Source organism: Talaromyces rugulosus, chromosome VI (genome assembly GCF_013368755.1).
Source record: "Talaromyces rugulosus chromosome VI, complete sequence".
NCBI lineage: Eukaryota > Fungi > Ascomycota > Eurotiomycetes > Eurotiales > Trichocomaceae > Talaromyces > Talaromyces rugulosus.
Window position 1 is genome coordinate 1,901,575 of NC_049566.1, and position 16,617 is coordinate 1,918,191.

At 48.6% G+C, this 16,617-nt stretch overlaps 2 protein-coding genes across 2 annotated transcripts; both read right to left on the reverse strand.

Annotated features, from left to right (window-relative positions):
- Positions 1 to 20: 20 nt before the first annotated feature.
- Positions 21 to 3,940, reverse strand: TRUGW13939_11023 (uncharacterized protein; the record flags this gene model as incomplete). Its single annotated transcript, XM_035494133.1, has 4 exons — positions 21 to 253; positions 300 to 3,408; positions 3,460 to 3,598; positions 3,663 to 3,940. 4 exons carry the CDS (start codon positions 3,938 to 3,940, stop codon positions 21 to 23), a joined length of 3,759 nt encoding a protein of 1,252 aa, XP_035350026.1.
- Positions 3,941 to 5,961: 2,021 nt separating this feature from the next.
- Positions 5,962 to 8,247, reverse strand: TRUGW13939_11024 (uncharacterized protein; the record flags this gene model as incomplete). Its single annotated transcript, XM_035494134.1, has 4 exons — positions 5,962 to 6,149; positions 6,204 to 7,366; positions 7,413 to 8,115; positions 8,172 to 8,247. 4 exons carry the CDS (start codon positions 8,245 to 8,247, stop codon positions 5,962 to 5,964), a joined length of 2,130 nt encoding a protein of 709 aa, XP_035350027.1.
- Between the last annotated feature and the right edge of the window lie 8,370 nt (positions 8,248 to 16,617).

Below are 16,617 nucleotides of genomic sequence, written 5' to 3' on the forward strand. Positions count from 1 at the left end.
ATAGAAAAAGAAAAGAAAATTCAACGCAATTGTTTCGGCTTCCACTCCTCCAATAGCCGAGACACTTCTTTCAACGAAACCGGCTTTGTCAAAAAGAGATCAACTCCTGATGTCAAAGCCTCGGTCTCATCTCGCGCGCTGCTCAGACCCGTCAATGCAATGATTGTTGCAGGTCGTGGCTCATCCCGCTCATACTCGAGAGCGCGGATAGCCCGGGTCGCTTCAAACCCGTTCATCACCGGCATGGAGATATCTATTTCAATTAGTTAAATCCTCTTCTCGACAAGGAGTAAACATACCCATAAAAATGATATCAAACCCCTCCGGTCGCTTCTCAACGGCTTCCACCGCCATCTTGCCGTTCTCGGCAGAGTCTAGGTTGCCCACGTTGCGGCGCCCAAGGTAGGTCGTCAGTAGACGAAGATTGATTTGGTTGTCATCCACGACTAAAACATTGACTGGCGTGGATGGCGAGGACTCAAGGTCCTGATCCTTGGGAAGTCGTGGCATATCTTCCATGTTTGCTGTAACCGCGGGAGCAGATTGTCGGCCGTCGACGCCTTCGTCGTTGGGGCTCTCCAAAGGTTGCTCCTCTACGGGTGAACGCAGGGCAGCAGAAGAGGTGTTGACCTGCGAATAGCTCCCCTTGCGTAATCCCTCCAACGACGACATCGACGACTCATCAGAGCTCGACCCACTTATGCTTACTGCCTCAGAGTGCAAGTCGGAGAATCGGATGCGAGATCGGTCGGCCAGTCGGGAATGCTGAACCCCTGCATGTCGCGTCGGAGAGGTGGTTGACTTTTGCAGACATTGGAAAATGGTCCGCGCCAATTTGTGTGGTCCACACGGTCTGTACAGGTATTCCACCACATTGGCCAGTCTTGACCATGTCGTGCGAGCCGGATCCAGCGCCTCCGGGTCGTTGCAGAATACAAGCAGCGCTGTCGGTCGGCTGACCTGCTTCAATCTAAATTCATCCGTCACGTCCTTGTCCTGGGCCAGCACAAGGTCGGCTGGGTGCTGAGTTGGCCAGGGCTGAAGGGTGAGGCCGAACCATTCGGTAATATAGCGAGCAAATACGATCGAGGTTTCACAATTGTCCGATGCAGCCGGGTCATACCCAACAATAGCAACGCTCTTTTGCGGGAAGCGCTCGCGAATGTAACGTAGATCGCGATTCAGCGTCGACTGGTTGGGGCGCACAGGCGGTGAACCGGCTTCTTCAGCAGTCGGACGCGACAGCGGCAATGTCACCTTGACTCTTGTTCCCTCACCAGCTTGGCTGCGAATGCTAATATGTCCGCCCAGCGACTTCACAATGCTGCGTACAATCGCCAAACCAAGACCTGTCCCTACAGCCAAAGTGTCCTCCTGGGAGAATGGCATGTACAGACGAGCCCGGAGGAAATCCTCCGATATGCCTTTACCCGTGTCGGAAACGGTGAGCGCGATAAGTTCGTCTGATTCTTTTCCAAGTTTGACCTTGCTAGACGGACTACCCTTTAGTGTCTCCAAGCGAATGGTCACACTTCCGCTGTCGGTGTATTTCATCGCGTTGCCGAAAATGTTCATCACAATACGCCGTAAAGCTCCAGGCTGGGTTCGGTACACCCAGTCTCCTTTTTCAATGTCGACGATCACGTCCACTTTGGAGCGGCCATCTCCGGTGCTATCACTATCAGGAGTCGAGAGCGAGCTCGACCCAGATCGCGATGAAGGCGCAGATAGAAAAGACCGCGATGACGAGCTATTAGCATTTGATCGACTATACGAGTGACCCAGGCACACTCCTTCCACAACTTCTTCCGCAAGTAGACAAATGTCTTCACACGTGTGCATGTCGAGCAACGAGGCCATACTGTCAATTCCCTGAATGTTGTCCGGCATCGCATCTTTTCGGTCCCGACGAGCCCGTTTCATCTGACGCCAACTCTTTTCCAACGATACGATCTTGCTAAAGTCCAAAACCTGATTCATTGTATCCAACAATGTCCGCCCACATGCATTGACCGTTTCGAGCAAGGACTTTTGAAATTCGTTCATATGAGTGCTGTCCATAAACTCCGCTGCCGCAAGAATCCCGTGCAGCGGGCTACGCAGTTCGTGCGAGATACTTCCGATAAAATCGCCCTTTTGACGGTCTGCAATGATGGACTCGAGACGACTTAGCTCTGCCATGATCGAGTAGCCAAACCCCATGATAGAGGCCAATTCCACTGATGCGTTAAACACTTGAGTGTTTTTAGAATTCCAGCAAAAGCAACCGGCGAACCATTGAGACGTAGCAGCATTCCATAAAGGAACAAACATAACCTGACTAGCAGAAGGAAAATACTTGGACAGCTGGGATGTTTCCGTAGCGCGCCATTTTTTGTTTGATCTGGATGGAGCATCAGGCGACACGCGGACAGCCGAGACGGGAGAGTTGGGTTTGTTTTCATCATCGTCGGACGAGGCAAACAGACTTCGGTCGCGGTGAAAGGTCCAAATCTTTCCTTTGGGATATCGGCGAAAAACACTCTGCAAAAACCGTCGATCGAAATTGGCGCCTGACAAGGTGGTATCCTCACCCGAAATAGACGAAAATGGCACATGATTGGTGGACATGCCCAAAACGGGTGCCGGAGATTCGTTATCGTCAACAAACTCTAGACGTCCATTGTCGACATCCAGAGGAGTGTTACTATTTTCCAAGAAAACTACACCGCTATCACCAGTAAGCTCCAGGCTTTCACGGATGAGGTTGGCGGCACGCCGAAAAGTCCAGTTTTGGGTGTGCATCTCGTCCGCCAACCGGGCCTTGGAGCCCTTTGTATCGGTAGCCAACCAGTCCGGAAGTGGATTCGTCAGATCGGATGAAGTGCCTGTCTCCCGCCCTTCAGACGAAGGGGGCGACCGACTAGGGCGGGCATCGATACTGCTGCGGCGAGATTCTCGGGACCCATGAGAGCCACACGATCGAGCAATTGGACTGATGGCGGCAGGAGGTGAAGCCGATAACCCGGCCGAGCTACTGGGAGGGGAGCTTGAGTGGAAAGAACTCAGTCCGTCGACAAAGGAAGAACTTCCTTCGACGAAGCAGCTCAATCCACGTGAGAGACGAGCAGCACGTCGACCCTCGGCGCTTTGTCGACTAAGGCGAAGAAAGTCCATGATCAGAGTAGCAAGATAGCCCAGGTCATCCTTTTCGGTATCGGTCAGGCCATTTCGAGGCGTCGTATCCAGAATTGCAAGTGCACCGAGGTGGATTTGGTTCTCGGTCACGAGAGGGGTTCCGGCGTAGAATCGGTAGTGAGGCGGCCCCGAGACAAAGGCAAGGCCGGCATACGGTTCTTCGGCAGATAGATCATTGATAATGTGGAAACCATATTTGCCTTTCGGAAATACAGGTAACGAGACCGTTTTCTAGTATAGTTAGCTGACCGACAACTTGCTAAAGAGTGCGATAGTAATTACTGCATTCAGACAAGAGCCAGATCGGTCATTGTTTCCCGCTGCGATCCATGTGTCGGAAAATATATTCTTAGAAGCGTCTCGCAGGCTGTCGCCGCGTGAAGCCTCTGCAAGCAGATACTCTGTCTCACGGTCCACGATGCTTCAAAGCGGAGTTTGTCAATACAAGGATCGTGTGCGGTGTCTCAACAAGGGATGGGACGTACCTGATGATGGCGCGGTCTGCATTTAATTTGAGAGTGGCGTTTTGAGCAAAAGTTGTCAAAATAGTATTAGCGCTTGACGAATCCTGCGACGGGAGTCCGATGGCTAATGAGGCACCAGGAGTTTCTGCTGCTGATGAGTGGACTGTCTGGGCTTCATCTGAAGGTGGCGGGGCGACATGCGAGTATAGCAAGGCAGCCGGGTTAGAGGGCTGAAAGTAGCGGTATACCTCGCGAAAGCGGCGGTCTTCGAGATGAGACTGGGATTCTTCAGAGGCCATGGTGATGACTGTCATAGACCGCCCGGCCAGTTTCCATGCATTATTTTCACCGGGCGGTGGACGAGACTCGTTGTTGTCACCCCTCCTCTCCCTGAAATTTCGTTTGTTTACCGCTCGGAATTGTGTGTTGCGAGCAAGCAACGGGCGCAAAAAAACCTGGCTAGAAGAATGTTGAAAATTGTAGACTCCGGGGGGTCGTTGGGACGTCCGATCGAGCGACGGGTGCGATGAGGGCTGGATTTCCGAAGGTGTTTAAACTTGTTTAAACTATATTGACGCCAGTCAAACAGACGAAGAGGATACAAGAAGCGAAGAACCAAGGAACCAAGGCAACGACAAATATTGGCAGCCTGTCACAGTGTGGTCAGGCTCTGGGGAGAGAGGGGCGACGATTTCGGCGCACGGGAAAAGACGGTTAGGCCCATGTGTCATCCTGGAGCGACTATTTGATGTCGCAGCGAACAAAACACTGGGCAGGGCCAAAAAAAAAAAAAAAAAGTTGGCCAGAACCTGGTTTTGCTTGCCAGGGCCAGCGAGCGTGGATGCAGCAGGGCGCGCGCTCACTGGCTGGCGGGCGGGCTCAGAACCGGTTCTGGACAACAGAGTGCGGAGACTAGGCGATCTAGTACGCCCGCTACGGCGAGTCAGCCAGCGAAAAATCCGGGCATGGTCGGGCGCATTGCAGTGATGGGAGCAGGCCGTCAGCGAGGTCCGTAAGCGTAATGATATGCAGTGATGCATTTATTATTCAAGGCATGATGAGCGCAGACGACAAGATCGCCGGGTGGGCCGTCCGCCGCCCTGGGAAGGAACGCCCCGCCAATCACCGTCACGTGCCTGGGTCCAGACCACGATGATGGTCACGTGCAGTCGCTGAGTCAGCCGGCTGACTCATCCATTTTCCAGGTTGTGAACAGCTCGACAGTTGTCGACACAACCAGTCTGCGCCTCCATCGCAGAAGAGAAAAGTGGACAATAAAGTATGGAGATGCGGGGAATACAACGAAAATCCGATTCAATCACGCGTAGCCTATGAGAAACTCGAGTGAGCACGAGCACGAGCACAGCTTAGTGTAAACGTGAAGCAGGATAAGCAGCACAAAGGCTGGTACACAGAAGAAGAGCAGAATAGAATAAATGCAAAAGAAAAGACCAAAAGCACCGGGGCTACATGTAGACAAAATACCAAGCGTCCCTGGCCCGACGCGGTCTAACCAGCCAGCCGGCCAGCCATGGTATGATGGTACAGCATGGGAGAGAGCCAGGAACACAACGCAGCAAGAAAAGTACTCACGGTTTTTTCCCCCTCAGAGAGCAATACCACGAAGCTACATGTTTTATCCAGTCGCGCCGACCAGGCCACGAGCGCAGTCGTCGTGTAGCAGTCGTTGCAGTCGCGGCAGGCCGGATCGCAAGGAGCCAGTCACGAGGCAGAAGTAGAGCGCAGAGGTCGGAATAGTTGCATTTGTTCACTTTCTGGGCGGTCCAGGGTTTTATTCTTTTGTAACGACAGCAGGACCATGAGCCCGATGATGTCATTTCCGACGCCCTGTGGTGGTATCCGCTGCTGTGGGCCAATTAGACATGAACAAAAACGCCACTTGGTGGGTCTATACAAACATCATGCGTATTATTATTAAGACCAGTGGGAATCTATAAACAAGTGATAAGTTGATGGCCTCTACTTGTTGCATTTCTAATAGTAGTCCAGCGGATCTTCCTTTGTATCTATTATGTAGCACTCATCTTGTGTTGTATCAGTAATCATTTATCTCTACAACTCACGAAAATTATGTGTTCTAAAACAGCAGCAAAAATGCGTTTGAATCAACTAGATATAAACCTAACCCTAACTCCACCAAGTGGAAGCTCTAAAGCACCCACTGCATACATCAACCAATTGATTAATATCTAAGTAACGTGGCCGAATAACAGAGAAAACAAAATATAAGAAAATAAGAAAATACATATATAGAAAAAGAGATATATATCGTCTAATCATCACTCATATACCACATACTCTAAAACTTCTCCATCAGCTTCATACGCACTGTCCACATCCGCGCGCGTTTGCCAAAGATATACATCGGAATCGCCGTCAGCAGACACGCAATCTGAATGCCACCAATCGCAATAAATACATTGCGTGCTCCGTCGGACTCGAGCCAGTCGACAAAGAAGAGGGAGAAGACAAGTCCGTGAAAGATGTCTGCCGATCAATTAGCACTGCCTTGCACAAGGATGAAAAGCGCCAAAAACATACTCTTACTAACGTTCAACGTCACCAAGGCCTCACCGGCATATTGTCGATAACTATCAACACAGAACGTAATCGATGTCGTGCTACCCAAGGAACAGCCAAACGAAATCAGCCCAAAGAATATTGTAGGCACAATCCAATTGTCCTTTTCCTGTGCACTCCAACCAAATCCCATAAGTCCAGCTGCGGTCGAAATGGCAACAGGGATGGCCATCACAAGGCGAAACTCCGGCTCATAGATCCCCCCGTTGCGCCTTGTCATAAATCTCACAATAATATCAGATACTCGTCCTGCCACCGCCGTACCGATGACTCCCCCGATAAAGGGGGATATGTAAATCAACCCGGTTGCCAGCCGAGAAAAGTTGTAGTTCTCGCTGCCCTGGTAGACATGGGCAACAGACTCGGAAAGTACGATCAACCAGCCAATAGACAACGCATACACGAGCGCCGACCACAGAACAGCAGGGTACGCGAAAAGGATGAATGGCCGCACCATCACTCGCCACCATTTGTCGTGTGTCAATCTTCCATTCCATGGTCGAAGTGTTTGCACATAAGTAACCGGGCCGCCTTCTCGGAGGTTGTGCGTATATAACGACGCAGCCTTGGTCGGGGCCACCCGCTCTTTCGATTCATGTCCCACCGGAGACATAGATACTTGTCGTGCTGCTTCGATATCGGCACTAGGTGATAGTGGAGGGCTCTGTGGGTTCTGCGGACTGGTAAAATAGTGATCCATCGCGCTCAAGTGCGCTGGGGAGGGAGTCGCCACCTGGACATCTTCTCCTGCATTCGCTGGGGTGACCCCCGGTTCTTCGGCAGCCGTGGTATTGGCATCGTTAGCTGCTTGCGGCCGCTCGTCTTGTTTATCTTTACCTTCGTGCGACTTTTCGTCTAGCTGGTCCTCGACAAAGCCAACATGAACGTCTCGTCTCCTCTTGGGACTTTGCACTTCGTCTGAGTTTTGTAAATCTGTTTCTTTTTCAACTGTTCGCCGCTCCGAGTGTCGACCTCGGAATCCATGGTGCGCGAAATCGGATACGCTTCGATAGAGGTTAGGTCGTTTGCTTTTTGTCTTTGCTCGAGGTGCCCGATCCCAAAACGTCTCGGGGACAAAGAAGAACAAGAGGGCGAGAGAACCGCCAACCACGATAGAAACCACCCTATTTCCATTAGCCATGAATATTTGAAACTTTTGTAACTTCATACCAAAATACCCAACGCCATCCGTATCGCCCAATAATCGCGGCACTAACCAACGGTACCAAATTCTTGCCTCCAAGAAGCAGGAGAGTGTAAATACCGATCCGATAGGCTCGTTCGTGAAGAAAAAAGATCTCGGCAATTGTCGCTGATGGCAAACACTCGACTGGGCTTACTGCAATGCCTTGAAAAATGCGGGCAACAACCAAACTGGCATAGTTGGGCGAGAGGGCGCACCAAACCCCCGAGATGATAAAAAGTGTCGCGCCTAGTAGATAGACCGGACGTTTTCCATAAAGAATTGCTGTCGGAGCCATTATTATCGACCCCACTCCTAGTCCCAGCATGTAAAGACCGGTCGTATATGCGACTTCTTGCGTACTCACTCCGTAGTCCTTGGCTACGTCGTTGAATCCAGCTGCAAGTACAGGTGTCATACCACCGCCCATGAGACAGTAGAATCCTAGCGAAAGCAAAGCCGCATCTCTCCGCCATGCCGGCCAGTTGAGGGGATCATTCATCGAGTCCTCTGGCTGGGGATCGAGAAGAATCCGCCCATCCGAGGTCTTCTTGGGAACAGGAGCTACCGAGCGCGAAGACGACCGGCTCGGAGGGTACGGCGAAGGGAGAGAGGAGGCTGATGTTCGAGCTGGTTGGTTCCGGAGACCAAGCGGCTCGTTTCGATCCGACGCCAGAAGAAGAACAGTGCCTGTGAGCAGGGAGTCAGTACATTGCCTCCCAAAAAGCGAGGTCGAGTGTTCATACCGGGAACCTCGTCCGTCTGCGGATCGCTGAGGATACCTATGGTCCATTTGGACCTATTCCCCCACGAAGAATCCATCCTGGCGTGTGCCAGAAAATGTGTCGAGCTCTAGAGAACAGAAACGAGAATGACTCGACTCCCACTGCAGTAAAGAAATCGGGGGCGGTCCCCGGGCGGTCCCAAGGGGAAGAAACCAAAAACTACTGTGCTGAAAACACGAATGCCCCCATTTATATCAGGGAAAGGTATCAGGAGAAAAAACAAAAGGAAGGGAAAAAAGGACAGTGAGCTCCTGAGTTGTGTTATAAGCGCGAAGGAAAGACGATAAGAGGTTGCTGATAAGCGGCTGCGGGGACCCATGTGACTGCAACCGGAGCCTAAGGTACCTTGCAGTACACCGGGCCCGCGCGTAGAACGTTAGCGCTGCAAGTACCCCGAAGTACCGGTCAGCAGACCGCCCAGTGTTGACAACTTGACACCGCTCCTTCCACCGCCGGAAGCCGTACCCCGCAACAAGGATCACGACATCGTGCAGCTTGACAAGGTACAAAGCGCGCGCCAGCTTGCAAAAACGGCGTATTTTGAAGATCTCATGCATGCTCTCCATCACAAGACTCCGAGCGCACTCCGTCAACGCCAGCATGGATCATCACGACGCCGTGGTTGGTCCGCCGGCCGGTGTGTTTCAGCTGTTGATCTGCTAGACCAAACCTTATTCACTACATCTCTACCTATCTTCGCCATTATTGTCGTCGGTGACTCGAGGATACTTTTGTGCTACGAATAAAGCAGGTACTACTCTGTCTAGTCGATTTATACGCTCTTCGTAGCATACGTCCACCGTCCTCGGAAACTCGCCGTGCTGTGACCAACGTGCAGCCGCTCAGTCATGTCCAGGACACGCGGCCGGAGATCGCCTGACTGCGGTTATGACGACAGACTGCATGATCTTATCGTCTCTGTTATCTGAGAATCTGGGGAATTCGTGTTGTTGCAGGATCGACAGCTGGGACCATGTCAGGCCCGAGCCATGTGGACTGTCCAGCAAGGACGCTAATTCTCTATATTCTCACCTGCGATGGCATTTTGTCGACGCACACTTTGAGTCGTTGCAAGCCAGATGGTCTATGCGTATGAACCGGCGCCGACATTCCAAAGCGTTGAATCCTCCGCACTTAACCGTAACTGACCACCAGTGAGGACTCATCTATGAAACATGCGGCCCATCACAACGGTCCCAGACGTTTTGAATGTGTGGATCTTGTACCAAACGCTGATACGGTCAGATCTTCATCCAACTTTATAGTTTGGTTGGCTGATGTATGGTAAGTTTAATTATGGATTGACCCTGTGGCTTGGCTTGCGGGGTAGTAGATCCTAGTATGACGTATGCACTGCACTTTTTTCTCTACAAGTAGCTATCAGAAGATACTAAAAACGCCACTATCATTGTCGTCTTGTACTCTCTATCTGTGACATCGCCATGGAATTTTGAGAAAAAAGACATTGTTTTTTGGCATACGGACTCAATTTAGCGTGATACACAATTTCCTGCAAGATTCCTTGTCACTCATCTTATGACCTGCATGTTTTTGCTCCTCTCTGGTTCATTGCATGAGATTGTGACAGCTACATATGTACCAGACTATATACATCAAACCCCGACAATTGAATTAACACATATTTCAGTGGAAACAATCTGTAAGTTAACATCGTTATTATCTCAATAAGAAATAAACTGCCGCCTTCGTAGCAATTCGATGTGACTTTCTCTCCGCTCTCAGTCAGCAAGTAATCTGTGCTGAATAGGCAAGATGAGACTTTGGCCCCGTATTGTTGAGGTATTTGTCGACCGGGACTCCTTTAATATGTCGTTTTAGTCCTATAAGTGAAGTTTTTGCAGTTTTTCCTTTGCAGAAACTCCTAGCGGCAATGCTGATAGTGCTTTCGGAGCACCTCGCCCTGTTATAAAGTCTTGTTGTATCGCGGAGAATCCGATGGAATTCCGAACAGCTAGCGCTCTTTCAGAGTTTGGCCATGGCCACATTGTAGAAAAGAAATGTGAAGAGGCATCACAAGGCAGAAAAGCATACACCCCCAGCAGTAACAGATAGAATTAGCAGCACAAATCCTATCTGGGTGCAATGGTTTCTGTTTGTTCGGAAGACATCTTTAATGAAGAAATCTGAAGAGGTGGTAACGACCGCGATTTCTACTTTGACGTCGGCCGCTACTCCTTTCGTCGTCCCTCGGCACTCATTATAAGGTCGCATAGCTCTCGGACATGTTGATTGACATTTTGCCGTTGTAATTCCGCAACGGCCGTTTGTAACTCTTTCGTTGACTTCACAGTTTTCAAGGGCGGAGGCCGAACGAATATGTCCTGCATTCTGTCCTCCTGGCCCACTGAAATGTTTATAGACGACCGATTAACCACGACAGAATTTCGAGATGTCTTTGAGGTGCAATTTTTTCTTGCACCGCTTCCTTGGGCGAGCGGAGAGCGACAAAAAAGATTTCGCCGTTGAAGATATTTTCCAAACATTTGTTCGGTTTCACCTTCTCAAACATCCATTCATTCCGAACCGTGAAACTGACACGTATAAATTTGACCACATTGTTAGTCGAAATGACCGGGTGGTAATAAGGGTTCGCTTAACCATGGCTTTTGAACGGGTGTCCAAACAATGTTGGGTTGAGCACCCCGTGTAGATTCCACGTAGCATTAAACGTATGCTTCTGGAGAATTTGTTCAAGACCAGCGTCACTCCTGTTCTTCTTCGCCGTCGTTGCTTTGCAGGAGGTTGATCTTGTAAAGGGTGATGTGTGTTTGGGAGCGCAATTCCTGCTTTCTTGCAGTCAATATCGTCTCGTGAATAACGAATAATTCTTCAATTTTTCGAACTGGCCGAATCTGGTGTTGACCCAGAGAAATTCACTATTCTCCGTCTGGTTCTGTTTGCATACGCATAACCAGGGCCGCAATATGTGCTTCGTGCCAATAGCGCAACTCTTTTCGATTCCCTGTGTTCGTCTATGAAGTTCAGTATCGACTCGATGTTCCGTTTCAATGATTTCAAGTTCGATGCGATTATTTTTTGCCACATCCACGACCGACATCTGTCTTCTCCTCTCCTTCAATGTATGACCTGATCATGTCGAATTGAGTACCGTCTACCTAGTAGTACGGTGACGCCGTTTTGTAGTTGTTATTCCAACGCTAGGTCATCAACTTGCACCGGGGATGGTCTTCACAACATGTACGGAAAAGAATCATAAAAATTCCTTCAAGTAGAAGGAAGTAGCCCCTCTCAATTGGATCCTCAAATGTCTGTTGAATTCGTGATTTTCTTATCTCGTAATAGCCGAATACTAGGTCTTGATGGAGTTAGAACAAAGAATCACTCCGTCCAGACTCCATGACGAGACGAGATAGACGCTTTGAGGATCTCCTCGAGCGAACAAATCCAGCTCATTTTTGGAGAATGGTTAGTAGCCATTGATAATTTAGCATCTATTAGAATCGTTAAAATAATCGACAACACGTCAATAAAGCATCAACTTACTTGAACCAGCTGAAATCTTGAAAGAACTTGTCCTCGGCAGTGACCATATCCCGGTATGATTCACCGGCTTTTCCAAGTAACGATCCAGGCTTGATGGTGCTTAACTAGTTTACGTATTGCCTGATCGAGGATGAATTCATCCGACCTTGGCTGCGAGGGCGAGTCGATTCTGTCGGATCAATCGGCGACGGGCCGACCGTCAGTCTAATGCGTTGTTGTTGCGGCGTCGCCTTGGTTGCACTTGTTGTCTTCGTTGCATATGTTGTCTTCGCGGCGACTCCAGTTCCGTCGTACAAAATCGATTCGACGAACGGCGACGTGAAGGCTGCTGGGCCTCGTGAGTTTCGACGTTCCAGGGTAACCGGTAAACAACCTTTTTGGCAATCATGGATTTCTGTTGGAATTGTTTAAATTCAAATGCTCGATTCCATGAGCGGTAATGATTTCGCTAAAAATAAGCGAGAAAATAATGGGTTTCGTACAGCCCTGGAGCAAAAGGAAACACAGCTGCATATCTCCTCGCAAAGAGGGCTTCTTCCGAGGAGAACACATGTTATATGCAGCTCCCTTGAACCGCGAAAGAGTCAAGCTCAGAGGAGAGCTAATAAAAAGGTGAGCGAGTAAAACGAGAACTATAACAATAAGTGTAATTAGACGACTTCGACTGTCACTTGCGTGATAGCTCCAAGAAAGCGTTACCATACTCCTCTAGATCGCGGCAAAATGTATCTAATTTGTCGTTGTAATTAAACTTCGCCTCAAACCAATTATAAATAATATCGTTGCAAAGGATTTCGAGTGTGAAGATGGTATCTGAGTGACGGGCGAGAAAATAGTATCGCAATTGGTGAAATTAACATCCTGTTTGGGGACAGTGGAAACTGTTCAGGTTTGGCTGCCGATACGTGCTCACGGGGACCAAAGTTTCTCGTGTCGAGAACTGGGTTCCTTCAAAGGAGTCTCTAGGCCAGGGAGACATTTGTAATCATAGCCCTATTTAATGTTGTCCAAAAATAGATCAAGACATGCATCCGCTTATACTCCTGGTTTGAACCCAATAGTCAGCATCAGTGTGAATGCGGTAAATGAACGCAGCTCAAACGTACCACATCAACACCAGTTCTAAGTATAAGAGACGTCTGTAGTTATTGGTTGTCGTAATACGTGATCTTGCCCTTCCAACTATTACCTTGCCAAAGCGGAAGTACAACGTTGAGGTGGGTAGGTGGCGATGGCGGTTGCAGTGAGAATTCGGCTCGATGAGTGATAGTCTTTCATCTTGCCCATCGAAAGATTCCTGCATCACTCCACATAACTATATCTTTTCAAGCAATTTTTGGGTATGATCGGTGGTTTGCTAATGCACATAGTCGCATTCTATCATTGCTCGTCTCCTGGTATGTTCGGAAGAGCATTGTGGTAAGCACGACGGACACTCGACTGTTTGCGAGGGAATACGACTGTAGTTTCCGTGCGAGTATCGCCAGAATTCCCATCAGCAGCCTTGTCATCAGTAACACGCATAGGCCGATCGATAGGCTTCGCGATACGTTTCGACGTTTCTTGGAACCAGAAAAGCAAATACCACGAGTATGTTCGTAATACTCATAGTGGTTACAAGAGCCATTATCCTTATAACAAACCAATTATAAACCAGTTCCGAATAGATTCAATACAATTGATATAATCAGGATTAGGGACAGAAGCGATGGCGAATAATTAACAAGCCCTGGTAAGTGTTCGTTGTACTCGTCCGATATCGATTGGGGATGTTTTTAACGACAGCGAAGGAACCTTCGTTTGGGTTAGGGCCTATAACCATAAATGGCACGGTGGGACCTGTCTCTTTACAGTTGGGGCAACCGTCGATGTTTAGCCCAGATATTCTTCTTCATTTGAAGAACCCGATTGTGTAGTTGCTTCAACCGAGTCAAGTCAGACGGGGTCGGGTCTGTCTGCTTCACAAGTGAGCCATGCAGAGTGCGGTACCTCAAGTACAGCTTCTTGAATTCCACACACTTCTGTCGCAATTGCTGGCGAAGACTGTCCCGGTTCAGTGGAGGTGAAGCACTGCAAGCTAGTCTTCTTCGTAGGTCTGTTTCCACTTTCTATCACCAATTTGATTTATTTCTTGCAGTATCGTGGGAGTCATAGTAGGCGAATGTATTCCGGATTTCCAACGCTCTCTGTCAAACTTTGAGCCATGGTATTCAGCTTAAACAGTCTCAACACCTCTAGCAGATTTTTGGATGTCAACAATTTTTCGCAGAAGTCAAAGCCAAGGTATGATGTGAGAATAATAGGCATTCGTAATTTCGCCATACTGATAGCGAACTTGTTATCTTCGATTTCAAATACCAGTTTCTGATAATGTGGGCGAACCAGTTTATTATAAAACTTCTTTTCCTTGTGAAAAATGAGTATTCCGGCTTCCGGAATGCAAAACTAGGCATCATGATGTATGCTATTGCTTCATCGCTCGTCACGCCTAGTTTAGTCGCTATGAGACTAGACAATGCTCTTCGAAAATGATTCTTATTGCGTTGAAAAGGTATTCGTAATGGTGTTTCTTTGGTCAATGCGGTTAAAGCTGCCGATCCTCGTTCCTGATTGACTCTGAAGTCTCGTAGTGAGACGATGCGCTGTAGGCTTTTCGTTTGGCTTTTTCCCGGGACATAGTCTCCAGTCAATCGATGTGATAGCGAGAAATACGACAGGAGTAGATACGGTAACTTAGTGTCCGCATTTGGTGGCAGTGCTAACTTTCGCAGCACATAGTTGGTAGTTGAAAATACAGAGACGAGGCCAAAAGAAGCACAACTTGAAGTTGTAGATGAGAAAGCTAAACTTTTCCAGTGGATTGCCTGGAGGGAGCATTTGAATTGCCCCTAAGAGCGAGAGCGCGTGAATCGTCCCTACGAATTTCAGTGTGTGAATCGCTAAACCTCGCACCCAGGGTCATTGTTAGTCTCGTCGAGAAGGTAGTAAGGATGATTTCACCACTCTGGAAAACCACGTCGTAGACTGAAGAGCACGGTCTTTTCTGATATCAATCCGGCTCGCAAGAGAACCTCTGGAAACAACTTTGTGTGCGAGGTCAACACACATGACGCGGAGGATGTTTAGATGACTTACGCCCTCCTGAGACGTGTCCGTCAGCACGCTGAATAGCCGCATCAGCCACTCCGAAATAAACAAGATCATTTAGTGCCTAAACACTGATGAAATTAGGCGACGGGGTGTTTCTCGAGAGAATAAAATATAAGAGTATCTGAAGCTGATCTCGAGACTCTCTTTGCTGGACCAAGCTTCGCAGCGCGGACAGATGCGAGGCAAGTTCCTCTAGCCAACGCGACCCGGAAGAAGCTAGAGAAAAAAAAATAAAATAGGTTGGGACTGGTTTCACAGCTTTCAGTCTTCCCAGTATACCTTTGTAGGCTTCATTTTGAAGCTAGCCGTGGAATTGCCTAGTAGAAGGCACAAAATTTGTATGAAACCCATTGTCCTCCATCCACGGTTTTGTGATCTTCTCCTAATATTCCACCGACTAGGAGAAGAGGGAAACCATCATCAGCAATAGCAATAATTCTTTCTCAGGCTCCCCAAGAATTTGCCTTGCTAGAAGACGATGTACCACTGCTCGTGAGGCCATCCTGGGTCTTTAGAGCCTCCTTTCAGCCTTTCTTCTGGCCGATGTGTCGACACGCAAAACTCCGAACCAAGACTAACAATGCTGAGAATTAGACACGCCAACGCATGTAACTTCTATACAATCGTTAGAATTGGTTATATATCAATACTAAAGTCAAACATACCCGAATTGCCATTGCAATAGAATCAGATATCTCCAGAACTCCCGTCGTCGCTTACGAACGGCTAGTCGGCGTACATGGTACATCCCCATCACATTATTGAGATATGTAATGATTGGTGGAATATCTCAAAAGCCCCCACCGTACCTAGCAAAGGTTACGTACATCTCGTAGTCGTTTTGAGAAACGCGTATGCGTCTATTTCACTCAGTCTCGATATTCGATGACTGTTTAAGCATGGTGGTTCGCTGCTTCCTTGATCCATGCCACCATTTGTGCCGCTTCCTGCATATCAATCTGCTCGGCCTTTGGCTCATCGCTTGCATTCGATTGTTATCTGTACACCATTGTTTGTGTAACTGATCATCAGTTACGTCTTAACTCCGCCCATGTACCGGGAGTATCGCATGCGATATGGAGGGGTTTGAGCACCAATTTTTCCAAGGACTCGTGGTAAACTCAGAACTGATCCGGTCGTGAAGCAAAATCTTGCGCCGGAAATTAATGAATGTTGCGTTCATTGTGGTTTTCGCCTATCAGCGGCGTCCTATCGTGGAATTCTACTTTTTGAATGACCTTGAAAGCGGCCTTTCTTTTAGAATCCGTTGGGGGCTTTCCACACGATCCAGGAGTCGATGCCAGGAAAAGTGGGTTGATATGTGGGAGAGAAGAGTTCTTTTTTTTTTAAGAAAGCGTTAACAAATGATGCCATAAACACGCACGTTTGGCAAGGGTGAGGCGTTTAACGAAGAGCGAGAGCGAAGAGTAAGAGCGTAAGGAACAAGGTGGTGTCTTCCGGAATCAAATACCGAGAGCATAGACACAGTCATCGTTGTACTCTGGTGATCAAAACATACGTTCATGACATTTTGATGGCATAACCATCCCGAGTACGATCTCAACGTCTCCAGAATGAGGTGCTTCTATGCTCGCTATAATGTTGAGGATTCGCTGGTGATCCGGTTTAATTTTCCGGATAGTGCCTCGACAAATTCTGCTTGTGTCGGGGTCAACAGGATCAAATACTCCGGAGTCTTTTCTGCTCTCGAAAAATGACAGACGTGTTTATC